Source organism: Corvus moneduloides, chromosome 1, assembly GCF_009650955.1.
Source record: "Corvus moneduloides isolate bCorMon1 chromosome 1, bCorMon1.pri, whole genome shotgun sequence".
NCBI classification, from domain to species: Eukaryota; Metazoa; Chordata; class Aves; order Passeriformes; family Corvidae; genus Corvus; species Corvus moneduloides.
This window is the reverse complement of record NC_045476.1, coordinates 43,209,051-43,236,654: the sequence shown is the minus strand read 5'-3', so window position 1 is coordinate 43,236,654 and position 27,604 is coordinate 43,209,051. Positions and strand designations below refer to the sequence as shown.

Genomic DNA, 27,604 nt, shown 5'->3' with positions numbered 1-27,604 from the left:
CAGCGACCTAAATATAAATGAACATACTGTAAAATGTCTCAAAAACAGGGTCAGTCACTGGAAGCTACTTTTGCCAGTTTATGTAGTCTATTTCATTTTCTTTCACCATAAAATTTTATTAAGTCCTGGTAATTTTGATGGTTTCTGGGTATCATCACTTTTAATTACTATTGCTTTTTTTTCTGCTGAGTTTGAGTATTTTTAATCTATCCCTTTTATCTCCTTTTACCAAATAAAGAAACCAACTTATTTTTTGTCATTGTGTATTTACCATACAGCTGCAATCATGTACATAAATAAAAGCAAATTAAAATATATTTTAAGTTAGATGAGAAAAAAAATAAAGCTGCAGAAACTGAAGCAGGCTAATCATAAACAAAGCTAAAGCCTAATTACAAAGCTTACCATAAAAAAAGCCCCCAAGCCCAAGAATAAAAACAAAAATCTTAACAACAGAGAAAATCCCTGTTCTCTTGTTCACAGTCACATTTAAGCCTTTACACATTTCATAATACCTGTAAACCTAAAATACATATATTTGACCTTGGCTTGTTACTTGGTCAATCCTAAGTGCCATAATAGAGGATGCAAGGTCTCAAAATTCTACTCCTGAAATAAATAACTTTTACTAAAGAAGGAATTTTTTCTATCTACTAGACTTTTTTTCTTTAACTCTACTATCCTTCTGCTTGGATTAAATATCCAAGACTAGCATAAAGAATTGTCCCAGGTATTAGAGCTATTACTCTTCCCTTCTGCTCATGTTTACAGCTATATGACCAGCGATCATATAGGTACACATAATACACATGACATCACTGATTACTGTTTAGAGAGGCCATAAGGTACAAGGCATAGAGCATTGCTTGCAACAATAGTACCTCATAAAAGAGCCTTCAGAACCAGCACCAGGTAAGATGAACTACTGCCAATAATGTTGAATAAATTCCCCCAAAATATTCAAAGTATAGAAAAGACCTAGGTCTATTCCAGCAACTGTGCTTAAGGAAGGGACCTGTCTGCAATTTCCTTCTCCATCCATATGATATGAAGCCAATACAGAAGTCCCTTCAACACTGACACATCTTTTATGTTGTTGAATTACTTGGGACAACACTGGCAAAACTTTAAATTTTGTCCAAACCCAGAGGTTTGAACCTACAATGGGAATTAGGGATTTATTTTAAATAATGCCTAAACTTAAGAAATGCGCATTTTGACAAATACTAAGGAGGTCCATTAAATTCTTAACTAGTAGTATACTTCCATTTCTAGCTTGAGCAACCCAAGGTAAAGAAATGAGGAGTGTGGGCATGGAGGACAGATAACCTGATTATCTGCCTGGAACAATCTCTGCCCCTCTTGGAGTTCCTTTGTTTTGGCTTGTTTTGTTCTGAACTGCAAGAACTCTGCAAATGGGTGTTCCCAGCTTCTGGCAGACATATGTGCTGCCTACCATCTGTTTTCATTCCACCGCACTATGGAGACAAACACACTTTATTTTTAGTGTTCTACATTTCCTGATGTTGCACATAATAGGGTTTACATCTTACATCCAAGCCACTATATGTGAAAAATCTTCCAAGGGTAACAGATGAGTCAAGGAGGCAGATTTTCATACAGGACCAGACAAGATAATTTCACTCCTTACTTTTCAATGCAAGCATATAATTTACACCGAAGTTTGCTTGATTCCTGCATACCTGTGCTTTGTACCTGTGCTTTCTCTCTACACTGCCCAGAAGGGGCTTCCTTCATATATTTTAAGGATACATCTTTCCAGCAACTTCCTGGGGTGTAGGAAATTGCTAAGCATTAAGCATCAAAACAGGATATGACAAAATCAACAGCTGGATGATCAACGCTAGACAGACAACAGTACAACAAGTACTTGTTTGAAAGGAAGAATTCTGTGCACAGGCTCCCACATAGTTCTGCTGGAAGCTATGCACCCCAAAATTAGTTTGCAAGCATTAACTGGGTAGTACAGTATTTATGTAAACTTTAATGGAAAAGATTTCACTGTTACACCTCAGCGCAACCATTGAAGGCACCCACACATGGCACAGTGGACAGCCAGTTGTTCTTTAAAATGTACTGACTAAGCTGGATTCTAGAAAAGATTGCTCATTTTACCTGTATTAAGCCATACATTTCTAGGCAACAGTATTTTTAATTTCCCCATTTAATCTCCACCTCCTCAAACTTCTAAAAAATTGAGTAAGCACTGACTTCTATCTACATGTGCCCTGATCAACATCTATCACTCATCTAGTATTGTACCACTGCCAGCATAACTTAAAAACCATACTTTTAGAGCAGATTGCAGCACGGGTCTTTCCACCATATAACATTGCAAATTCAGGATACTGTAAGCTAACATTAAACAACTGTGGATGAGGAATTACCTGTGGTTTAAAAAAAAAAAAAAATTTAGAAGTATTAAGAGTTGGGCTGAAATGGAGACCTACAGAGAAAATTAGTGCCTTTAAAACACCTTATGTATGACAAGATTCAAAGTGTTCACTGCTTATAGGGTACTCCAAAAGACAACCGAAGGAGTTCCGTTTAAATTTTTCATGTTAGCTCTATTCAGCCTGAGTGTTTTACTTATTAATTCTTTCCTAAAATAAGCACTTCTATTCATTGCATGTGATCTTATAAATACAGAAGTACTTCTTGATTAATTAGACTGGCAAGGCATTTTTCCATCTTTTTAATTCATTCAAACATTTTAAAAATGGACTTCAATTACTTTACAGTTTTAAGTTATCTGCAGCTATTACTCTTCCCCCAGAGATTCTGACCAAAATTATGAGAAGATTATCTTACCACTTTTGAATTTATTTTGCCTTCTGATTTCAAATTATCAGATGCATTTAGGAATTCCGCAATTCTTCAAGGTCCTCTAAGTAATACACTGCAAAAACAATTTCTGTCTTAATGCAGTAACTTTTTCAGCTATCAAAATATTAAGTGGAAAAAATTTTGTTCATTAGTGGCACCTGAGTTGTCTTCCTTTCCTTTTTTCTTCCAGTGTAGTATACTTACTAGCCTAAAATACTTTTCTTTTGGGTTCCCACTCAAAATCTCAGAAAAAGCATTTAGCTGAAACCACATACATAAGTAGTTTTAAATGGAGATGGGCAAATTCACTTTGCATTAGTCAAGCATTGATAAACACCCTTCCATACAGTACCCTATCACTGTGCTGTTCTGTATTACGGGTGGGAGACTCTTGTAATCCTCCTCATAAACTGTCCATTTACATTTTGAAGTAAAGTATATAATCCATAACATATTGTTCTGAAACTCCTGAGCTGCCATAATCTACTATTTTTTAAGTTGCCTGTGTTCACTGTACATATGCAGTTTTCTAATAAAATCTGAATAGTTTTATATTTGCTTAGATTTGTTGAAAGGTCAGCAAACATTTATTTCAACATAAATTATTTTTGACAAACACTTCAAATCAATACAGAGGTTGGAAAGGTCAGAAAAAGGAAGAAGAACTTTAAAAACACTGATCTTAAGAACATCATCCTTAATTCTCACTTATTTTAAAATAAAACCATAGTTTGAACTTTGCGTTTTAGTTCTTTAATAGAAAATCTCTTGTAAAATCCAGGCATAGCCTTCCTCACATTCTGACAAAGACTATCTAATCTGAACACTCACTCCATGCTTTATTCAGAGCACTGCAACATCTGACATCTCCTGGATAGTATTTTTATTATTATATTGTCTGAAAATAAATTTAAACACTGCATTAATGAAAATAAATGTATATGCTTTTACATCAAATTTGGGAATAGTATTTAGAGCAAGTCAAGACAATAGCTTAAAAGGATTTCAACCTACATGCCTACCTTTTAAAAGATTTATTAAGCAAATCTGAATTAATAGCATTAAAAAGTATTTATAATGAATAACCTATTTTTTCATAGAAAAAAATGATGTTCTTACTCAGTTTTAAGCCTCAATTTCGTATCACAGGCCACGACAATTTTAGGTACATAATGAACGTTTCTTTCAAAATGAGGTTATTTTCCCAGCAACTGTCATGCTTCCAAATAGTTCTAGGTATTAAACACAGGTTTAATACTTAGACATCTAACAAGGAAATTTTGAAGCAATCTTAAAATTAACTTAATTTCAGCACTTCTGGATACTACACAAAATTAAACATTTTTAAAATGTCTAAATCTGTTTAACTTATTTTAAAATCATCACAAGCATCTGTTGTAATTGGAAAACAGAATTCAAACAATTTTTCCTAGTAGATTATAAAAACCCCAAAAAAAACAGCAAGCCAATCCCAAAATTCCAAATTAAAATCAATTACAATTGCTTTGTGCTTCTACGATCATGTTTTGCTTCCTAAAAATTGTTTCCTTTTCATTGTAAACTTTAGGAAAAGGGTACTTTATGGTTCAATCCCTTAATTTTGGTGTTTGTTTTCATAGCAAAGAGGTTTTCATTGTGATGTTTACCTATTCAATACACGTACAGTTTCAAGTTGGTTTAATGGAAGCAGTGAAACAGGAAATAAGCTGCCAGCAGGATGAAGAGGAATTGCCAACCAAATCTTCATGTTGTATCCATGGTGTAATGTCTTCAAGGAATCTAAAATACATTTCTGCAGTTCAGATTCTCAGAGGTCACTGAGTTTTATAATTATCTCCAAGCAATTTTCTCCATATCCTGTTAAGCTCTCTCTAAACAGCTGTGTGTGTTGCCATGCAGCTTCACCATCCCCTCCATTTAGAACTGCTTCCAACACAACTTCCGTTGCTCCAGAAAAATCTGAATAGGAGCAAAGATTTTTATCTATTGGAGGAAAAGATAAATAATTCAGTAAGCCACAGCTCCAGACAGCATATAATATATAATGCACGTTAAAAAGGCTAAGCTGTAATGGATATTTAAGGATCTCAGTTGCAGCTACTCAGGTTCATTTGCCACCAGACACAGAAGCATCTATCCTTCCTAGTAAGACACAAGTATCTTGTATTCACTCTTTGTTCCTTCTTGCCCTGCTCTGTTGTAGGTAGGGCTGTGTATATTAATAAAACTGAGTTTTGTAGCAGCTTTAATTAAATGCACACTATTCTCTTGACCTTGCTAAGAAACGCCGTTGGAAAAGTAAAGAATATTCATACTTTGTTTTTAGTGTTTGCACAGTACTCTCTCCATATAAACTATTTATTTCCAGTTACACCTCTGCTGCATGATATAATTCATTATTTAAATTCCACACTTACCTCCTATCAGAGAAATTTCTGCTGTTGGAGAGTGAAGTCTCCACTGTATTCTTCCACTCTGAAACGTTTGGCTGCTTGTCCTAACTGAAACGTTATCTATTTTTAAACCGACTGACTTGCACTCAAACTTCCAGCTGATGAAAGCAGAGGATGACCCTTCTTTTCGGGCTAAATAAACCTACATGGAAAGAAGACACAACCGGCATGTCAAAAACTGAGACGACCAACACACACATCAAATTAATCCTTGTAACAAGGACATAAAAATCTTAAGATAACACACTTTCATTCTTTGTCAAGGCCCTCAACCTTTAAAACTGTAAGAAGTATAATTTCATATAAAAAACCTCTTACTTCATCCCTAAGTATATTCCACAGTTAGGTAATTGTACATGTTCACGGCCCCTCGCTACGGAACACTAAACTGTTTCAACATCCATAATAAATAAAATTCAAGCCACAAAAACACCTAAGAGTACTATTTTTTTAAAGAAGAATAATTTGGGGTCTTTTTGAATGCACAGAACACTTCAGTTGTTCAGTATTGCTGATGAAAAGCGTGGTACAATCAGTAGATTCTTCAGCTGTGGCTGTGCACGACTTCTCCTAGGACTTGTTGTGTCTTTTCTTAAAGCAAATCATATGTGCCAGCTGTTTATAAATCCCATTTTAACATTATTTGAACTCTTACAACTTTGCAGAATTTAAATTAGTCCCAATGCTGTTCTCAACTTCGCTGAACAGTCATGCTCACATATTAACTTTCATTAAAGTTATATGAACCCCCATAAGAATTTGGTAAAAAGTGCCTGACAGTTCTTTCAAGTCCAACATCTATTATCAGCAAACCTAAATAACAGACACTACAGGTTAAAGAGTCCAAACTACCACGATCCTTTTGGAATCCTAAATAAATGAAAATTCTGTCATGTCCAGGCTTCTGATTAATGTCATACTGAGAGGACTTACTCAGCTCTTTATTTCTTGATCTTGAAAGAACAACCCAGAATAAAAAGATAATAAAACACAGTAGTTTGTTTTACTTCAGATCCCACCCTAATATAGAAATGTCATTGACAGACTATAAACCAGAGTTTTAGCATTACTATTTTCATGTTGAGGAAAGCTCAAAATCCCCGAAGGTGTGAGGTGTTACACTGAGGATCATCTATGAAAATGTAATGACTTAAGCTGTTTTCACATGAGTGCAATCTTAATGTTCATGAAGGTGCTGACCTCTGCACATTCTTTTAAGTAGTATCTCAGCTTGTTCTAGCTTTCCCTTGATCAGATCCTACTGAACTGCTGTATTTGAGCAAGGAAAGCAAAACACCCCATTACATACTACTTGGTTGAAATGCAATAAACACAGTTTTGAATGCTAGAAAAGCCTCAAACATTAGTCTGCTTCATCTTTCATTACAATATCCAAGCATTTAATCAGAAAAAAGAACTTAAAGTTTCCTTTTGTGTATTTTTGACTTTCCTCTAACTTTCAAACTTGGTTGTTTAGTTTCCAGTATTATTTGAAAAATGTCTAAAGAGGAAAAAACCTAACCAACCAACCAACCCACCCATTCAAATTCTCTTCCACTGCAGTAATTCTTCTGGAAAACAAGCTTTTCACAAATCCATGGATTTCAGATCTACAGGATCTTACACTGTTATTATCACCTACTGTGGTCTGCCTGTTTGAGTCCTGGATATCAGGTTATCTCTGGGTAATCTGAATTTGTGGTTTGTACCTGTTTGCATTGTGTACCATAAACCCAAGTGGTTATTTTCTGTTACTCCTGGTCTAATACTTACAGATACATTTTCTGTGGCTTTTAGATTTAAATGTCTTTCCATTCATGACACAATAAATGTTAACCAAGTATTTCTGTAAAGGTTCCTTTGGCTTTTCAGTTCTTGGACAGCTGCTGATTCAAACTCCGAAGCTGCATCTTGCAGAGGTACTAGAGGAGTTACAAAAAGAACAGGCAAACCCCAACCAACCTTTCCCTCTGCTGCTGTCTCCCATAATAGACAACCCCCAATGAAAAGTAATTTTAAATTCTTAGATTCTTACACACTTTCTGCAGGATGCAATTCCTGCAGAACTAACATGCCTTACCCACTACCCTGAGAGAGACCTGGAGCTGTAGCTCCTCAATGCCATCATCTCATCCTTTTGAGGTGCTACTGAATACAAAGGTAAAATCTTTTTGCCTGGTCTTATAGATCAGCCCCACCCTGTCTTATCTGATTAGCAGAGCTGAGCAGAACTGTAACTTAGTTTCAGTGCAGGGACAGCACGTTTCTTGAAAAAGTGAGGATAACAGATCATTGCAGAATTGAAAACATAACGTACTGTCAGATTTTTAGCAGATCCTAAGGAAGCAGAGAACATCTGTCCCTTACTCTGAGTTTTTGTTACTTCTCTTTTACTATTAGTGTACCCTGTTGTGACATCTTTTATACTATTCTCCCATTTCTTTCCTTAATTCTCTCTTTTGTGCAGCATAACCTCTTCAAGTTACTCCCCCATTGCATTTTGCAAGTCAGTTATGTATAGACCCAGCAGAGAAAATCTCAAAAGGTAGTTACACTTAGCTCCATTTTCATCATTGGGAAGCTAGAAGAATGCTTGGTCAGAGACCCTTCAGACTAGCAGAATGGCAAGAGGAAAAAAAGCAGTAACATGCTCTAGTCCCTGACAAGAATGTTCCACAGTTGGTTGCTCTTGTGGGAAAAGCTGCTTTGCTATTACATGACCCCTTCCCACTTCACAGGTACCAGTTCTCTTCTGAGATTTAGAGCATATGACTCTTGTGTGGCTCAGTCCTGACACCTGGGAAGGATTCTGGGCAGGGTATACAATATTCTGGATAACTGACAGTTTTTTGTCTTCTTGCAGATGGAATTGTATTATTTAGGATTACAATTTTTTCCTTTGGCTGCGTATCAAAGAGATATTATACACTATAAAGCTATTCTCAAAACCAACAAATACATTTTTTTATTTCAAGAGAAATACTGCTTTTCAATAAAACAGCATTTTCCCAAAAGCCTAAGAAGGAAGCCATTTTTTAAAATTTGGTGCTCTGGCAAGGATTTTACCTACCTGCAGAGGATTCATTCGATCATCCTTTCTGAAAGACAAGTTAAATTTATTTCCAATTTCTTATATCACCCAGCAATCTTACTGAACCTTAACAACAGCATTTACTAACATCAACTAAATTCTATGGGCATCAAGAGAGATTTTGATTCCAAACACTGGTGATGGCTTTTTGTTCTACTGGAGTTATCATACTTTTACTGTACATTATAGGCTTTTAATAATTGCTATTCTTACCATTTTCCAATCTGTTTCAACCTTTCTCCAAATAGATTCTGCCTTCCAAACACCTGCTTCCCAGCCATGTATTTTTTCATTGTTATTGGAAACCCGTGTATAACTATCGTCTATTACATTGTAGATGAGATGGAACAGTTTAGATGTCTTCTCCTTTTCAGAGGGAATAAAAACTACTTCTTTTCTTTTCTGAAAAAGCCAAAAAATACAACCACCTTCATTCCCCAATGCTGAAATTCCCCCAAGACTATGTAACTTTTAAACAGTATGTCATGGTTTTGCAATTCAGTTTTGCTGCCAAGTGAAAAAAAAATGTCCTCCTTAAGAGAGGTCACGGACAAAACCATTTCTGCAGAAGAGGAGTTTTAAACCAGTTTCCTACAGTACACCTGCACCTTTTCCAGAGGGGGACAGTACCTTTCCTTTTTAAATTTTCATATAATTACTTTCAGAGATAATTTTTTTAAATTTTAAAATCATTTAAGTAAGAAATTAGAGCTTCAGAAGAGAAAATTTATATATTGAGTACATTGCTTGTACAATGAATAAGTAAACAGTTATTTTGAATAGCAAATATTCTGTGATGACTATAACAGGTGCTTGTGTATGCCAGTTTACAAATCAACTTCAAAAAACTTAAAAGTACAAACTTTGTAACTTCTGGGAATTACTTTTTTTAAAAAAAAGTCATTATTCCTATGAGTTTCAGCAAAGCAGAAATTAAGTCCAAACTACAGAGAACTGCAATAAATTATTAGTTTCTCAAACCTAGACAATCCTAAGAAACTCATTAATTTCACTTAACTGTCTCTATTTAGGATAGACAAGTCAGACATTCCACACGATGGGACTGCAACAAAGTTGAGGTCACATCTTTGCATCCTGACTCAAGCTAAATACGATTATGGTCCTGGGAAACTGTATCTTAGCATAAAATAAATAAAAATCAAACCTTGCTTTTGGAAATAGTAAAAAAAATATTGATCTGAAAGTCAATCAAGCTTATTATTTAAGAGATTGTTTAATTTACACAATTCTAATTGCTCCCACATCGATTTATTAATAAAAATAGTTGGTCAAAACCTACTATTGGTTAAAACCTGGAAGTAACTAATCATTCAAACATTTTTTACAGTTTTCCCAATTGTTTTCAACTGACTTAAACTTTCTAGTTCCATCAAACTAACTAATTAAAATGAAAAAAAGTATTTTTAACTTTTAAGAACAAAACACACTTTATATCAAGGAGTCCAAAACATTATTAGAATCAATGGACCACCATTAATTCTCAAAAATTACTTGTGGACCTCTACTGAATTCACATCAAACTTTCACCTAATGTTTTCGCAAGATTCACTTGTTTGAGCTGAATCTGGCTACCCACCATGAAGTGTCATTCCTTTACAGCCCATAACCACAAAGCCTTAGTTAGCTCTCTAAGGTGGTCATCAGTGCTAAAGTTAAATACCTCTGGACCAATTTCACCTCTGGCTATTCGCCAAGCCATTGAGCCTGATGTCCTTCCACCATATTCTCCAGGTTTAGGTGTTTTAGGAGAAATAAACTCAACAAGCTCCACAATAGTCCTTTCCAGGAGCTCTCTTTTCCTGTTTTCTGACAAAGACTTTTGTCTCTGAAAAAAGACATTCAGGAAGAAAGAAAACATTCAGAAAAAATGGTATTTGTAATTCTGCTCTACAGTGACACCAACAGGGAAAAATAGAATTGAAAAAGCAGATTAACATTCAAAATCTAGCCTGATTGTTAGAAACATTAATCTTATACCACAGACACAAATATAAACCAATCATAAGTGCACAGTTATGTGACAGCAGTGCTTTCTCTAGGAACTTGCAGGCACTATGTGGAATTCTCTTAAAATAATTTTTGTGCTTTGCTTTTAATACATTTACTTAAGATGATAAAACACTTTCATAACAGTTTTATAACTATGCATATATATGCTGTACCATAGCTCTTCTCGATATTATTTGGAGGAAAGAAAAGGCAAGCATCATTTGTGGTCAAATTTTTCTTCTCTAACATGGAGTGATTTGGTTGGCAACTGTCTTGGTTTTGTGAGTAAGCCCAAACAAAAGATTTTGTGAGTAAGCCCAAACAAAATTCTTTGGAAGAGTTTTTTCACTGATTTGTCACAAACAAACTATGACATCTCTATTTTTGCAGATGTCAGAAAACTAAGAAAAACTTAGTTCCAGGAAAATTAGTGGAAAATAAAAGGAATTACACATTTTCTTCGCTTACATGAATAAAACTATGAGCATTTTTTTGGTGAACAACTTAAAAAAATTTTATTGAGATGTTGGTATTTTGTCTACACGATCTTCATGTCAAATATGCAAATGTGGAATGTGAAGGCTTTTGGTTTTTTAACTGTGGATAAACCCACATGAGGCTGAAAAAATTAAGTTCAACATTGAGTATATAAGTTATTAGAAACATCATCTTTTTTTCTGCTTTGGTGATCATCCAAGGCATGCACACTCAGCCCACTGGGACCCGAAACTGGAGGTTAATAAGCCTCAATTATCTCAAAAGCAGTTCTGATCCCAGCAAGTTTTGCTAATAGAGATCACAAAAGAAACATCTGAAGACTTTTTTTGTTCCAGTCAACAATGTGGAACTGGATAAAGGAAAATAGATACAGAGAAATGATGAGAAACAGCTCCAGCTGAACAAGTTCCAGATGCCAAATACCAGTTCTAACACAGCAAGGGGAAACACACCTCTACTTGTGTTGATGGATGATAACCAGTGGTTCCAGCAGTTTCCCATGAAACATCAGGCCTTCCTAACAGTTGCCCAGACACTTTAGATATAACCCTATGCAGCACTACTCATCTTGCTCCAGCTCCGAGGAAGTTTGATATGGTTTATCCTAAATTTACAATACCAATCCACAATTTTCTTCAAGCACTTTCATCTAGGGAAAACCCAGTGTCAGTGATCATCGCCACTGAAATCACTGATGCTATGCTGAGAACTGGATGCCTGTGCTGTGTAGTTTTTGTAACAATAGCTGAAAAAAACCTGTTACGGAGCAGTGTTTCAACACGAAGACTTCAAAAAACAGAACTCTTTATGCACAGTACAACATATCAGTAAGTTCCTCAATATAAAGAGCCCAAGTATGCTAATTATGGTCGTCTCCCACCACCCAGCAGACTCTTGCACAGTAATGCAGCAGGTCCAGCATGCCAAACACTCAGACTCTGCAGACATCAACACAGCCTGTGCTGGGAAAGCCTGTAACTACATTTCCTACCAATGACATACATGGTAACCAGAAATGGATTGCAGAAACTCCAAGTGCCATGGCTCAAACTTCCTGCTTTTGGTTGGTTTTTTTTTTTCTTGGTTGGGTTGTTTGAGGGGTTTTTTTTGTTGGTTTTTTGGGGTTTTTTTTTAAGATATTACCCTCTATGTACCTTCTCAAGCCACACCTTTCTTTTGCAGAAAAAGGTAGCACGAAGGAAGAAGGATGGTGAACTGCACCTTTAAAATCAGTTCTGCGTCACATGCGAGTTGTGCTGTTGATGTTTCCTGAAGGACTCTTTGCTTTCAGGAGACTGATAATCCATAGTTTAGGTAGACCCACTGCTGGGTGAGCAACACATAAACTGAGGGCAGGAACTGAATTTCAAACCTTTGACAAGGAACACTGGTTCATCTCACATCAATCAGCATGAAATGCTTGCAATTCAACCTAAATTACTAGTTTTCCTTTTAAGAGTTGACTTGGCTATAACCATTCACAAACACTACCAAAAAATTGGTGCCTGGAGCAAATAAAATAATTTGCTTCCCTGTTCCACCATCCAATCTCCAATGAAAGCAAAGAAGTTCAGGGTCCTCCCCCACTTTCTATAGGGATAACATACAATGGACTGGAATAGGGCACTGCCCATACAAAGTAGGTGAAGAAAATCCGTAGTCAGAGTGTGCTATGGTACTACAGAATATTATCAGATGTTGGATAATCCAGAGGCTACACACCCATTTAGGAATGCTTGGCCCAGATAAAACACATAAAGTATTTTTGAGAGGTAAAATAAGTACTGAAGAGATTAAATTATTCTTGTCTGCTACCCATTTAACAGCAAGCCACTCAACATCCTTTGAACTGTTGTGTGGTCTCTGCTTGGCAACGGAACAGAAAGACATCCAGAGAAGTAATGCTCACAGCCTTTGCTCTTTATACAGGAAAGACAAATAATGATCCCTCAGACTACATTTTCATTAACACTGCAGTACAGGTGATAACGTACCCTGCATACCGTGCTTCTCTTCAGTTGTAACTTAGAAAAATTGAGCTTAAAAGACACTGTTGGAGCTCTGCATCAAGCAGTACAAAGACTGTAATTCCTCCTACTGTGGAGCCAGTCTCTAGGAGATGATGGGGAAAGTGCAAGTTAGAGGAGGCCTCTGTAACAGTTACTGTCTGAATAGGTTGCAATGAAGGAAAGCATAGTAGCTGGAGGCTTGTGACTGAATGGAGTAATGAAAACTTGCTCTAAGACACCTTCAAAGTTTCTGATCCTTTGCCTCCTTTTGCTTTGCTGCTCTGGTTACCCTTCTCAGTGCTCCACTCTGCTATGTGGCTCTAATTTTTCATTACTGCTAAAATGATTTCAAGCCCTGGTCTTGAACACAAGTCCAGCTCAATTCTTCACAGTCTTAGTGTATGGCTATAATTCTCAAGACAGCATGCCTCAAAAAGGCATAACATGTTTATTAAGCCATCAGCTGTATACTACCACTGGAACTAAAGGTTCCATGCAGGGGAATTAGCCGTGTTAAAGAAGGGAGGACAAAATGGAAACCTCAAGGTGGTTCAAGGTTTTATGGTATTATAGTATATTGATCAAATTCACGGTGTCCCAAGCACAGAGTGGAAAAAGCTTAGCAGAGAGGTTCAGCAACTATGACACGCAGGTGCAAATGGCTCCATGTGTTTTGGGGGTGTTAAGCATGAATAGTGTAAACAAATGTGGCTCCGAGTCAAAGCTCTGCTGATGGTATCAACGCCTTTTGAAAGTCTTGGAAACAGCCCATGAATCATTCCTCTCACTTCCTAGAGCTTGTAAGAAGTCACTGAAAGCAAATTAAACCTACATTTCTTACAACTGTAAATGCTACTGTTTTCAAGTTACAGCAGCACTGATGTGGAAAATGTTCAGCCACCCTGAAGGAGTCCACATAGTTACTAAGTGTTGAGCTTTTGACGGGGTACCCTTCCTTCTCAGACCAGGGTGAAAGAGCAGAGGAGGCTGCTGCTCTGCTAAGTTCTTTATTTCATAGTCTCATAGCTTTCTTGAAGGCAGAGTTTCAAGGGGGTTACATGATTAAAGCCAAGCAGCAACAGTAACAGCAGACAAAATCAGCTTCTTCTATATGCTCCATATACTCTATACACTATACACTCTACACTCTGTATTTTTTCCTACAGAAGTGTGGATTATAATTGTTAACTGACCAATAAGATTAACACACTATTCTAGTTTTTCTTTTCTTAACCTATCCTAGTCTAATTCTAACAGTTGTAAGTCTTACACAAGTGTTACATAGGTATTACACAGATTTGGTATGCAGTTTCTATCAGTTCTTATTGTTTATGTGAACACTCCACCTAAAAAATGTGAACAGTATAATTCTATCTATATTTTGTCTAAAGTAAAGAATTCTGTGACAAGGTAACACTGCTGCAGAAACAACTGTGTTTGAGGTCTCTGCTACAGCTTTTTAATGTTTAAGGCACTTAGCATATATTTCTACTAAAAGTTAAAAATCTGTATTTCTATTTCACTTTGGTGTGGCTTCATGTATCTCAGCTTATCCAAAGGTTTTAGTTCAACCCCTGTGCTTTGGCTTCCCTCTGGGCCTGAGTCCAAAGGAGCCTTCACTCCAACAACTAAAGAGTTGCAGTTTACCCCCAGCAAGTACAAGTCTGCTCCAAAGCCCATAAGAAAACTAATACATACACACACACCATTATTTCCCCTAAGTTCAGCACTGTAACTGACTCCTACGTATTCAGAGTAAAATGCGTAATTAACAGCATTTTTTATATCCATAGTGCATGGACATCCCTATGAGGTTACCAAAGGCATTCCTTTGTTTGAGGACTTCACATTCTGCAGATGCTTGGGCTTCACTCTCAGAAACCCACTGAAGAAAAGCTACATACCGTTCTATTTAGTGCATTAATTGTCTCTCGCAGCGTAGCTTCGCTGAGTGCTGTCCTTCTGGAGAGTACTTCTTCATGTTTACAGCTGTATCTCCAGGTGACATCAACAACCTCAAGCACAAGTCAAGAAAATAAAGCAATCAAAAATTGCCATGTATCTTGCTTCATTTAAAGAGGCTAGCTAATCAAAGTATGCTTTTCTACAATAATTCTGGAAATCACACCAAGGTGGAATACATTGCACACTCACCTCAGGGCAAGTTTGTTTATTATTAGCATCATTACACCTACCTCATCTTTGGAGAATGCAATTATGTAGGAGAGCTTCTTTCCCCAGCCAGTTTCATAGAGAAGAGGCTTATCACAGACATTTTCACAAGGATCACAGTGAAGCCATCTTTTCTGAGATGAAGAATATACTTCAGTCCACACATGATCTATGTAACAAAGGCCAAGAATAAACAATGAATTATAAAGACAGAGCCTCTATTCTAATCTTGCAGAACATTTTAACTTCTTCCAATTTGTTAAATGAAGGAACAGGTGAAAGAACATGTTTTCTGTTCATCTACATTTAGAAAGGTTACCAAAGCTTCCTCCTTCTTAGGACCACAGTCCCTTACATTCAGCTAAAGATTCTGAAGTCAGTCATCTGACCTTACTTGCAGAACTGTACTTCATCTCATCAGGCAAGACAGGAAATTGAATGTATACTGTCTTTGTTAGCTGACCTGTGTAATTACACGCACTGCCTGATGGCTAATATGATCTGAGAAACATAAAACACATAACCTCCTTTTGCATAGGTTTGTATTAAGGTTACAATACTCCAGAATACTGATACCTGTATAGTCCCAGACATATCTTGCTTCAAACCCTACAGCTCTGCAGCACAGTGTAAAACAGTTGGCCCACTCGCCACAGCGTCCACGTCTGGTTTCCAGAAGTTTTTCAGGGTTGTTATACCTACAGGAGAAAAACAAAACGCAACAAGAACAACTGAAAACATGTCACCTTTCAGAAATCTTTACATCGTGTTCTGATGATCTTAACAGACTTCAGTACTGACCAGTCCAGAGAAGATAATGGAAATAATTGCTGTACTGCACAAAATATGTCTGAACAGAATGCTACCTCAACTCACATGACTCCATCATATGTTTACAGCAGCACTGAAATGAATCTGCTTTTTTAAGTTTTCAAAATTGATCCAGACATCTTAAAATGTGACTTTAGTACGCTGGTGCTTTTAACAGTTGCCAAAAGTATAAATAAATTGTATATTTGCTCTCCTGCTACAGATTCAGCAAAAGCTGTGCATTACACTGTGATTTGCTACAGAAGTGAAGTTTCCCCTAAAGTAACAAAACCCTACCTAAATATGGTTGCCAATATGAACATATTTTATTTAGAAGCTGTACTTCATCAAATTAACACTAAAAAACCCCAACCAAGCCAGACAAGTATTCAGAACAAGTCCACATAAGAGAAAGCACATACTGTTCTTAAAAATCTCTGATCTTGTAGAGAAATTGCAGGTTCATCCATCATTCTATCATGTTACTTAGAACAGCTTCTTTGCTTTCTGAACTAACAACTTCTCACCTGTTCACAAAATGCACAAATGCAAAGCTGTTTCTTGAAAAAAAAAAAAAAAGACAGCAAATCTCCATATGCTCACCTTGGGAATCTATTACAGAGCTGACACTGGTTGCAGTAATGGTTTTCCACTCGACTGGCATCCCACCTTAGATCATCATCAGTAGGCAACAGGTAGTCACTTTTAGGCTCTGTCTGTCCACCACACCTACTGCAAGGAAGACTATTTACCCAACAAAAAAAGGAAGTCTTAAACCAGTCCAAAAGCTCCAACAATAAGAAGTCCTCTTCATTCACATGTGCACCTGTAAAATTTATACAACGCACAGTTAGTTCAAATGGAAAAGTAATTTAGTTGAACTTGACAGTGCCTATGCAAATCAGCATCTCGGGGCCTTTATATATTTTTATGTACTTCTAAAATAAAAAAATTGTATTAAAAAGCTTCATATATTACTTAAACATACAAAAAAGAAAATCTAAATTGTCAGGGCTGAGTAAGTTCAAACATAAGAACAAAAAACTGCAGTCCTATATACTACAGCTAGAATGAGAATAAGAAATTGCTCCGAAAAACAAGTCAGATTTACATTTAAGCCTGGTGAAGTTCCTCATGCCTTTCATGCTCTTCCAGGACTTTGGAAGAGACAGTTAATTCTTTCTCTGCCCTGAAACATTATTTTCCTATCTTAGCTATTAAACTAGGAATAACAATTGCTTTGATTTCAAAATCCCAAAGAACCAGACACTGGCAGCAGTCTAAACAACCAGGTGTACAGACTTTCTAAAAACACAGCTTAATTATTGTAGAACACATGTATATACCATGCAAGCAAATTGAGTTTGTTCTAATTCCAGCAAATAAACACCTTTCTCAGCTCATCCAAGGTAGACATGGGAGGTCTTTAATTTTCTACTCTAGCTGATTTCACCACATCAGACTCTTTTTCCTGTTCACAACAGGTGTTAGAATCTACTCACACACTGTCACTGTTCTGACACCTGGAAACAGCCCCATTTTACCTAAATAACAAACCTAAAAGTCCAGTTTTTCAAGGGAGACCCACCCCTTTAAACTCATTAGAATCCTTAAATGTACATCCTGTTCCAATGCCCAGAGAGATACTCTTCCTTCTCAGATACATAAACGTTCCAGTAATTCCTCCTATTAACTTCATCATCTAGGCCACACTGCAATCATAGGTATTACTGCCTGGTTATTTTTATGCACTACAGCTTTATTCTAGTCACAGTGCAGACAGGTTTGACTAATGAATATTAACATACAAAATAAATTTGTAAAAATGCTGCTTAAAGGAAGTTGAAAGCAGCTGCACTAAATTTATGCACTAGCTCCTTTCTCAGGATGATGAAAAAAGACTAACATGAGTGTTTAAGCTCAATTCACATCTTGCTCTTAAGCTGTAGCCATCTTTGGTACAAAAGACTCTGTAGGAACACTAACACTGTTAAACACACATTGCCAAGATCATGAAGTGCATGGGAAGAGATCATCTGGTAATCAAAGCAAGAACACCTGACTTCTAATTATAGTAAACTTTTTGTTTTTACTCATGTGTGTGAAAAACCTTTGTGCTCACTCAGAGAAGGGCTTACTGCTTACAAAATGGATATGCTTGTATATTCAAACTTTTTGCTAAAAGCTGAATGAGAAGATTTCAAGCACAAGCCATACTCTCTTTTCCTGGATAACAACATTCAAACTAGAACCCAACTGTGAAAATATGACTGCTATGATATAAACATTTTTCTCTTGATTTGCAAAATATATCCTTTATTAAACCATTACATGGAAAAATGATAAATGTGATTTATTTGAGCAGAAAACAGTTGGCTGTAATACACAGCTATTTTTGACTGTTCAGTCCATCTTTCTAATGAAATGTGGTAAAGTGAAATAGTAAAATCAAAGCTCTACTTCTGATCAAATGACTATTATCTTTCTACTATAGTCTTTATGAGCCAAAAATCTTATTATGTGTTGCAAGGCCTATCCTAAAAACAAGTGTCCCCTAGCACTAACTATTTATTCCCACAGGTGGCATTCTTAATGCAGCAGGACAGAAACCAAAGAAGCTGAAAGCCAATTACCCAAACATCTCATACACAATCCATTCCAAAACAAATGTTTCTATAAAGTTCTTGAAAAATGCTTTCAAGCTGTCACAATCTGAAACAGCGGAATTCCATCCCTTCCCCTTGATTTGTATCTAAATTGAGGTCTGGAAGCCATTTTGACTAGATCAGCCTGATGGTTTGGGAAGAAACACCCAGAATCCTACCCTCCCCCTTCCTTCCCCTTTTTAAACAATGTGCACAGTCGTATTAGAACAGAGTCTAAGAGCTAGGCTTGTTCTTTAGTTTTTTCCCTTATAAAGAAATTTAATAGTTGTAATTTATTACTGCTAAGTCTCTTTTCCCCATTGTACTGTCCCATGCTGCTGAATGAGAATGCTCTGTATTTGTTCACGTGGTTTCTTACTTCCCAGTACAGTTTTATAAAAGAAGGAAAATTACTAAGAAAATCCATTGCCAAAAAGTTCCTTCATGCCAAAGGCACAATTACATATTACCGTGTGGCCGTATGAGACACCACAAAGTAATTTATAAAAAAAAAAAAAAACATGTGAAGAGATCATTTTTGGTTTGCAAACCAACAGCACTTCTATAAAGTCAGCAGAATTGCTTGAAACAGTCTTCTATCAAAGATTCACAGTGAAAAGGATTTTTCTGTTTAAATATGGCCTTGGAATGGTATTTTTTTAATATTTATCCTATAGAATTTACTGAAACAATTCTATATTACTGAAACAAATATATTACTGAAACAAATCTAAAATCATCACCTGAAAATAGAAATATGTCATTTTAACTGTCAAAAACTTCATACATTCAAAATAAATTTGCATTTATGAAGAAAACATAAATTTCAGACACTGATGCCACAAGTATTTACGCCTACATTTCATATCTAGCTCCATGAGGATGGCATGTCAATAACCCTACTCACTTAAGCATTAGCAAGGAAAGTTATCATTTGTTTGTATAAGGTTGCATCTTGGAAAGATCTCATTCAAAATCTCACCAGTATCACTTTAAAAAAGAGAAGCAGTACTTAAAAATTTTGTTCTGAATTTAGAACTGTAGTACGTGCAGGAAAACTGCACTCTGAGAATTTCAAAACAATGACTACTTGAACCAGAATCTCCCCTCCTCTTGTTGGAGCTATTTCACTCGAGATTCAAGGAATGCAACATTTGTTTCCCCAGCACTGCTTTCTACTAATTCAGAAATTAGGAGTCCAAAATTTCTACATAAAAGCAGTAGAAGATGGATGACAGAAACAAAAATAAGAGGAGAGAGCAGTAAATCAGGAAGAAGGCAATTCCAATTTAGAAACAGCTTTTGGAACCTGCAGACATATGACCAAATACACACAGCCAATGTATAGTACGTTTGAAAGAACATTTCTACTTTCATATACACTTTAACTTGGGAGTATTACCTTTGTCCAGTCTTGTAGCTTGTGCTAGCTTTTTCTGAGCCTTCCTTTTCAATTCCTGGAGGGGAATTGCAGCTAATGCTTTCTGCTGAACAGAAGGATCCTCATACATCAATACAAGATCCTCAAATTTTGTTTGAAGTGTTTTCAAGATATTTGCAGCCTGCAAAAGGATTTTCAGTCACAAGATGATTCATGAACTTTCAGGCAGAATAACCAAGGTCTCCTATTTTAGTTTAAGTCAGTCATAATTCTATGCTCATATTTACATTATATATTTATTTACAGGTAAAATGTTTACTTGCAAAGATATTAACAAAAATTGAAGACACTACCACTCAAACTGTAAAGCCAGTCTTGTCATCTCTGAGCATTCTGAATGGTGTCTTAAGTGTACTAACTCAGGGAGAAAACTGGTTTTAAAGACACCGCTGACGGGAAAGTTTCTGGACTTATTTCTCTCCCCCACCTCATCCCTTCATCTTTTTTTCGGACACCTTTTACTCAAAATCCAAAAAAATACATGTAATCACTTTCATTTTCTGGACACTACTACACTGGTTTGTAGAACTATATTATTGATGAATTCTGCTTATTACTTTTTATTCATGAATGCTGTCTGTTTCTACTTCCTTCTTTATAGATCAACTCTGACACAGATTTGAATAGACAGCCCAGTGACCACACACTGAACAGTCTGTTTCAGGAGCAACTGGATGTAAGAACTAGGTTTCTTCAGTCAGTTATCCTGTCACCTAGCGGCATGTTGCACCCAATAAGGTACTCGCATAGATACTAAAACTAACAGCTGAAGTTAAAAATAATTAAGTTGGTAACAGAGCAAACTATTTATTCCCATTTAAGAGAGAACAATACAGAAAGTAAAATGGGATTTTGAAAGTAAGAGCCTGGCATATTTTTGGAGGAAGCCTGTGGCACTGCTAAATTACCTTTTCTCTATTGCTGCATCATGTTTCAGCCTTCAGCCTTGTTAACTATCATCTTAATTTAATGAAAAAGGCAACACTTCCCTGAGAGGCTGGCAGCAAATGCAATATAATACACACAGGTGTGAGAACCCTTCAGAAGATAACTTCTTTTAAAGAAGCACTTAAATTACAAGTGATTGTTTTGATGCTGTGCAGTATTGCAGGATCAGTCCTTAATTTCCATAACTGATAACCCAGAACAGAGCTGGTTTTGCTCCTCCTGGAGCTCATCAGCTGTAGGTAACTGGTTTAACATCATAAAGTCCATTGTGTCCAGATTCACTTTAATGCAAGTTGAAAGAAATAAATAAGGGACATTAGAGATGGCCAAAGGCTTAAAGACCTTCATGTTCTGTCAGTTTCCTGAAAAGGTACGCAGGGATATTGCTCAGCACAGCAGGAAGTCACCCGGATTCTTTGACAACTCCGGTTTCTGAGGCAAACACCATCAGTGTTACAGTAGTGCTTAACCGGCTTCATGAAAGCCACTTTATGGAGCATTACGCAAACATTTAGTCTTAGAGGTGTGGTGAACCTCACTGCAGTTCTAAGTTTGGATACACCTTTCCTCCTGTAATCGCTGTGCCATTCAGGAAGGGATCACAATCCATCCACCAGAACTAACAACTAGCCAGAACTCTCCCCAAAATCTCAAGAATATTCTATGACAAGAAATGCAGAAGAAATCAATGAGGCAAATTAATGATGGGCTAGAACTGTGCATTTAGGAATATTCCTGTTCTTTCAAGTAAGTCATTTTTCCCTGCACTTACCAGGCCTCCCATGAATGACAGGTGAAACACACAGGCAAGAAAAAATGCTTGCAATACAGAAACAACTCTGTGTCTCTCTGACATCTGTCAGCAGCGCATACAATAGTAATACAACTATAACTCTGCAGCGTACTCACTGAAAAACAAACTCCCCACTGCTGCGCAAGCAATACGGCCAAGTCACTGCCAGACCTCCTTCCAATCAATTCAGACTATACAGACCAAATTCAACGGCTCAGAACTCTACCTATCAGTAGAGTTCCCTGCAGAGATCAGCTAAATACAGAATTCTAACCGAGTGCAAACATTGCATTACCAATGTCTCTAAATAGTAATAAGCTTGGTTCCACCACCCAGGCATGGAAGCATGGAAAATTAATAGTTTCAGAGAAATGGATCCACAACTCTGATGGCTACTGTAGGTCGGGGCAGAATAACTAGAAATTAAAAGGATTAACCTCAGAATACATTCTGTCAACTTGAAATCCGCAACATTTTTGTCATCACAAGATCAACTTTTAAAGCTTCCTGTACTAAGCCGCACAGCAGCAGCAAGTCACTCTACAAGTTTCATTATCACTTCCACCATGGTTGCCGAAGTGACTGAAATAGTAAAAATCTAGAAGCAGGCCAAAAAAACCAACCCAGAAACCTCCAAACAAAGTAAAATAAATCCAGTCAGTATATTTTAGAGGCAACTACTGCCACGCTAACTTAATTAGCTTAAACATCTCAACACAACATGCCTACAACAGTACCTTTCCCAAAGGACGTTTTGGGTGATGATGGGTCATTTAGTGCTCTCTAGCCCCAAAAGCCATCACTTCAAACAATGCTTTGCCATTTCTCATTCGCTGACTTGGGCAGGCATTGGGAAGAAACAGTACGTCATAATTCATATCCAACAATATACTGATAATATAATTTAAAACAGGCAAACTGTGTTTAAGGATGCACAGGAAGTGAGCTTTTGGAAGGACTCATCTTACACCAACTTTGAGACCAAAGCAAGATTGGTTCTAGGAAGAAAAACTCTCCAGAAAGTTAAACCAAAACATCCTTAAAAGCTTCTATCAAAAGACATAATTTAATTTTTCAAAGCTATATGAGGTGCTGAGTCTTCTCCCATCAGGCCAGTTAACATCAGATGAAAGGACTCTGCTCTGTCTTGATCAGGAACTTCACCTCAACCTCTTAGACAAAGGAAACTCAGCCTAAATAACTATAAATTTGACCTTATCTGGCTAAATTCCTGTTTTTAATGACAGGCACATGTGAAAAAAGAAAGCCCTCCTCACAGGCTACACACAGAGGTCATAATGCATGAACCAAGACACCAACAATTACAAACATTACAGTTATGCTCCCATTCTTCTGCCGGCTCTCAAAAGCCAAATATAACCCTAGTCTTAGCTTCCCACTCTTCCCCTTTTTCCCCATCTTGCTGCTCCCTTTCAATACATATCAGCTTTTTTTCATGACACCCTGATCAATAGAAATTTATGGACATCTTCAACAAAACCTCTTGCTAATATTCCGTTTATGGCATGTTTCATGCTTAAGTTGCATGTAAACTGAAGAAAACACTCAAAAACCTTCAGAAACCACTGGGGTGGGAAAAAAGTCTAGTCCAACCTTCTTAAAGCAAGATTAGCTATGAGGTCAGACCAAGCTGCTCTAGGCTCAACCATGTGCTTATTTAGCGACTACTCAGTTTCTCTGAGCAACCTGTCCTAAAAGTTAACGCTTCTCCAATCTTATATGCAAGACTAATAATGAGTCTATGAAGTTTTCAGGTTATAATTACCATTTCAAGAGATTGCACGAGTGATGTTTCTGGTTGCTGACGGGCAGGGGCAAGAACAGAGTCAACAGGTCTTGAAGGCCGTGGTGCAGCTGTCTGAGTGCTGCTGACAGTTTCAGAGGATCCTGATCTGTGGATCTGGTTTGACTCATTCAGTCTGCTACTCCTCTCTCCAGCAATTAAGTCTCTGATTTTACGTAGCTGCTCAATCGAAGCTTCCTTAGGGAAAACCAGGTGAGTTTCTCCCTAAAATTTAGACAAATGAATTCAGCAGTTAATGCAGGTCTAAGCTAGTCAATGATCTGTAGCTATAGCTAGTAGTTTACTGGAAGTTAGCATGCTAAGGCTTGGCAGGATTCAGCTTTTTAGATTCGATCCATTATGGTAGAAGCTTGAAGCCTCTCACAGCTTCAGAAGCCTGCCAGATCAAGAACCTATAGACAATCTAGAGAAAGAGGGCTCATAACAACATGCTTTTGTTAGTAACTTATTTTGCAGAGCCATTCATGGACTGTGTAGTTATGGTTTGGCACAGAAAGCAGCAACAACCAAAATGAACAATTAATGCTCAGTTCTCACAGCACAGCAGCAAAATGCTGGGCAACACAGGAAGACATCCAATGTTGAAGCAAGAAGCCCCTAGAATGGCCTCTGCTGGAAATTCTCTTACATACTGGTATCTTTTAGGTCTAAATTTTAAGTTTTCCGATATGAAATATTACTCTTATTGAAACCAGTACCTAGGTTGATTTCTGGGTTTTATTTTTGACTGTAATATGATTACTGGTAACATAACAAGAGATCAGTAATTATGACAGAATCAAATATCTGTGCACTTAACATAAAGAAATAGGTTACTAAAAACATGAATATCCTGAAGCATTCATCGTTTAACAGTTTCAGTTTCTACCACTGCAGCACTTCTATTTATTAAGCTGATTTGTTTACCTACAATTACTTCAGGTCACATATCACTGCAGATGCAGACTTCGTGTTAACACTTAAAATCACTACAAAACTAAATGGAACGTATCAATCCATTAGCAAGCAGAAACCCGAGAAGGAACAGTATTAGCCATGCAGTTGAGGAGAAGTTTGTGATCTCTGGCTTTGACTGACACAATAACCATAAATAAGACTGAGCCAACACACTCTCAGAGACCTGCCCAAGTACTTCTGCAGCTACACTGCCCACCTTCTGGCTTAAATAGACCATTAAAAGTCTCCTGAGCACCAGCATGAGAGTAAATCCACAGACCGTTTCTCCCTCTGCAGTCACCACCTCTTTCAGCATACTTTTAATTTAAAAATTACAGTAATTAAACTTTAGCCAAAGGGAAGGCAGAGGTCTCATGACAGCTGGACCTAAGTAACATAATGTACATACACATACAGAAGTGTGGCATCAAACAGAAAAATGAAAGCAAATCAAGAGCAAGAGCTTTGCATGGTTAAACGACAACCCAGCTTTCCAGTAATTACAAAATCTGCTTCTAGTTTAACAAGCTTTGGCAGTTTAAGTTCCACCAAGACAGAGACCACTTGAGAATACAAAGCAATCTTTGAAATACATCTCTCTGACTGCAAGAGAGTCAAGACTCACTCAACACTATTTTAGGATACCATTTCATAACTTTTAAAAATGGGTTTTGAAGGACTCACCCTCCTACTACTACTTGAACAGTCAGTCTATTGCCCTTCACTGCTGTCATGACAACACCAGTACTTGTGCAGCTGCACTGTGAATTGGCTGAAAAACATTTCTGGTTTTGTTCTAGAAGATTTAATTTTAATCAGATCAGTTTTCTGTATCTAAATCACTATGGGGCCCTACTGATAGCAGGAACAAGAAGAAGAGTAGGGCTTTAATTATTTTTTTTTCTCTCTTTCAAATGGCAGTTTCAACACTCATTTATACTGTCTGATGTTCACCTAACAGCGAATTGCTAGAAAGAGAAGGGGTTTTCACTCTGCTTCCCACCACTGCCTTTGTGCCAGCATGGATATGTATCCAGCCACTCAGGAAACCAGCAGCGTGCCTGAGCACCAGAAAAAAATCTTGTTATTAATTAGGGTAGCTCTAGCTCCACCATTTTTCTGAAGCAGCCACATCTAAATTTTCTGCTGGTTAGCTACAGATATTTGTAGCCAAGGACTGAAAAAAAACACCAACTGCCCTAAAATCTACTGCCTTATAAAACCTAAAATTTTACATTTTACTGTGTAAATTGATGAAGACACCAGAAGTTACTAAATTATACTCACCTCTTGAAACCCCATCTCAAATAGACATTCAACTGCTCCTCTGACAGGTAACAGCCTTGTGGAAAATGCTGGATTTCCAATCCGAATTAATCTGTATTTTTCTTCATATGGATTCCTGAAGAAATTGAAAGTTGTAATTATGTTTGCAAATTAAGTAAACACTTAAAAGCTGGGTAACTACACTATGAATGATTTTTTAAGTTTAGTTTCATTTACATCTCTTAGGTGAAACCTACATAAAACTTTAACTTAATAAATGTCCTTTTGTATTTAACTGTAAGAGTTACCAACTGGTGCTAAATTTTAGCTTGCAACCTATGATCATGAATTCATGTTCTGTAGTCCTACCCAGCAGAGCTAAGTCTGTAGAGACACTCAGAGACAACTTTGCATCCTGGTGCATTCTAATTGAACCCCTCAGCTTGATGCTTGATGGCTTTAGTCCCGCCACGGAAGCTGCGCTGAACTGCCTGGTACATGAGTGAAACGACTGGAGTCTCTGTGCTACTTCTCAGTTCCCCTTTCCTCTTTCAACACTTTTAAAAGCCTTCTTCTCTTGCCTCTTTCTTTGAAAGGAGTCAGCCCAGGACTCGCCATTCTCTGTCACGCAGCAGCTTCTACAAGAGGTTGACAAGCCAGATATAGACAGGGAGGGGCAGCCCATATACCTCGAGCTACTGGAAGACATCAAGGTCAATCACACGTACTGGTGTGTATGTGCACCCTAAAGAGCCACCTCGCAGAAATTCAGCTGTAACTATCTCTTGGTACCGACCTTGCGAAGTCAGAAGCAAAGCGCAAGGGAAAAATAGAGTAAGAAAAAATGAAGTTAAAATGAAGTAAAAATGAAGTTAAAGTGAAGTTTAAACTAAGTCAAATTACTTGCGATGCATCCACTTGTTTTTAGGTAGTTGAATATCCACCTAAGGTGGAGAATCAGGAACAACGCATGATTCTGTGGTTAATATACAAACTCCTAAACTTACAAAGCCAACCAGCAATAAATGAAGACATAGAAATCCAGAACACTACACCTCTAGGTAAGCAACACTGATTTCAAAATGACGACAAGAACACGCGAGACGCTTCTGAACTCCAGCATTATACAACAGAAGCGAAGGCGCCGCGCGGAGCCAGGGAGCGGCCGGCGGGACCCTGCGGCACCGCCCGCGGACCGAAGACGGCGACCCCGCTCACCGGAGGATGTTGTCCGCGTAGGTGAGAAGCAGCCGCGAGGCCTCCAGGAAGATCTCTCGCCTGTTCTGGCACAGCTCGCTCACGGCGGGGGAGCCCAGCGACGACGAGAGCCCCAGGGCGGCCGCCATCGCCCCTCGCTCCCCGCGCCCTCAGCCACGCCGCGCTGCCCGCCCCGGCGCTGCGCCACGCGCACGCGCGGTGGAGCCCCGAGGTCCCCGCCCGCAGCTGGGCAGGGCCGCCCGCCCCCGAACGCATGCGCAGTAGGAGGGGTGAGGTCACCGCCGGCAGCCCCCGCGCCCACAGACGGCGGATGGGGGGGCCTTAAAGGGCCCGAGCGGGTTTAATTCCTTACCCCGCACCCCCTGGGCAGCCGGACCTGCCGGTCACACGGGGCTCTCGGTGTCCCAAAGGAGGTTCTTTCTCCCGGTGTGCGAGGGGCCAATCCACTGCAGAGTCGAGGTATTTGATTTATTTACAAATCTGTGCAGAAAGGGGTGCACAAGGCCAGCACGATGACTACCAAAATTTTCACTACTCACATATTTTAGCAAACAAAGGCATCAATGTTCCTTGGCTACAAGTTATACACTTCTCTTATTAATTAGCATTCTACCTTCTACTGGTTAAATGATTCCCTTACTT

General features: G+C 37.8%; 1 protein-coding gene across 2 annotated transcripts; it reads right to left on the bottom strand.

Annotated features, from left to right (window-relative positions):
* Positions 1–246: 246 nt before the first annotated feature.
* On the bottom strand, positions 247–27,152 carry NGLY1 (N-glycanase 1). 2 transcript variants are annotated; one of them, XM_032107823.1, is made up of 12 exons: positions 26,963–27,152; positions 25,766–25,880; positions 23,504–23,746; positions 19,938–20,109; positions 16,494–16,716; positions 15,657–15,778; positions 15,104–15,249; positions 14,813–14,923; positions 10,073–10,237; positions 8,605–8,793; positions 5,265–5,442; positions 247–4,830 (listed from the first exon to the last, which is right to left on the bottom strand). In XM_032107823.1, exons 1-12 carry the CDS (start codon positions 27,088–27,090, stop codon positions 4,655–4,657), a joined length of 1,968 nt encoding a protein of 655 aa, XP_031963714.1. In that variant the 5' UTR covers positions 27,091–27,152; the 3' UTR covers positions 247–4,654. The 2 variants fall into 2 exon arrangements, with proteins under 2 accessions (XP_031963714.1, XP_031963721.1); XM_032107830.1 differs by having other exon boundaries at positions 19,938–20,097.
* Between the last annotated feature and the right edge of the window lie 452 nt (positions 27,153–27,604).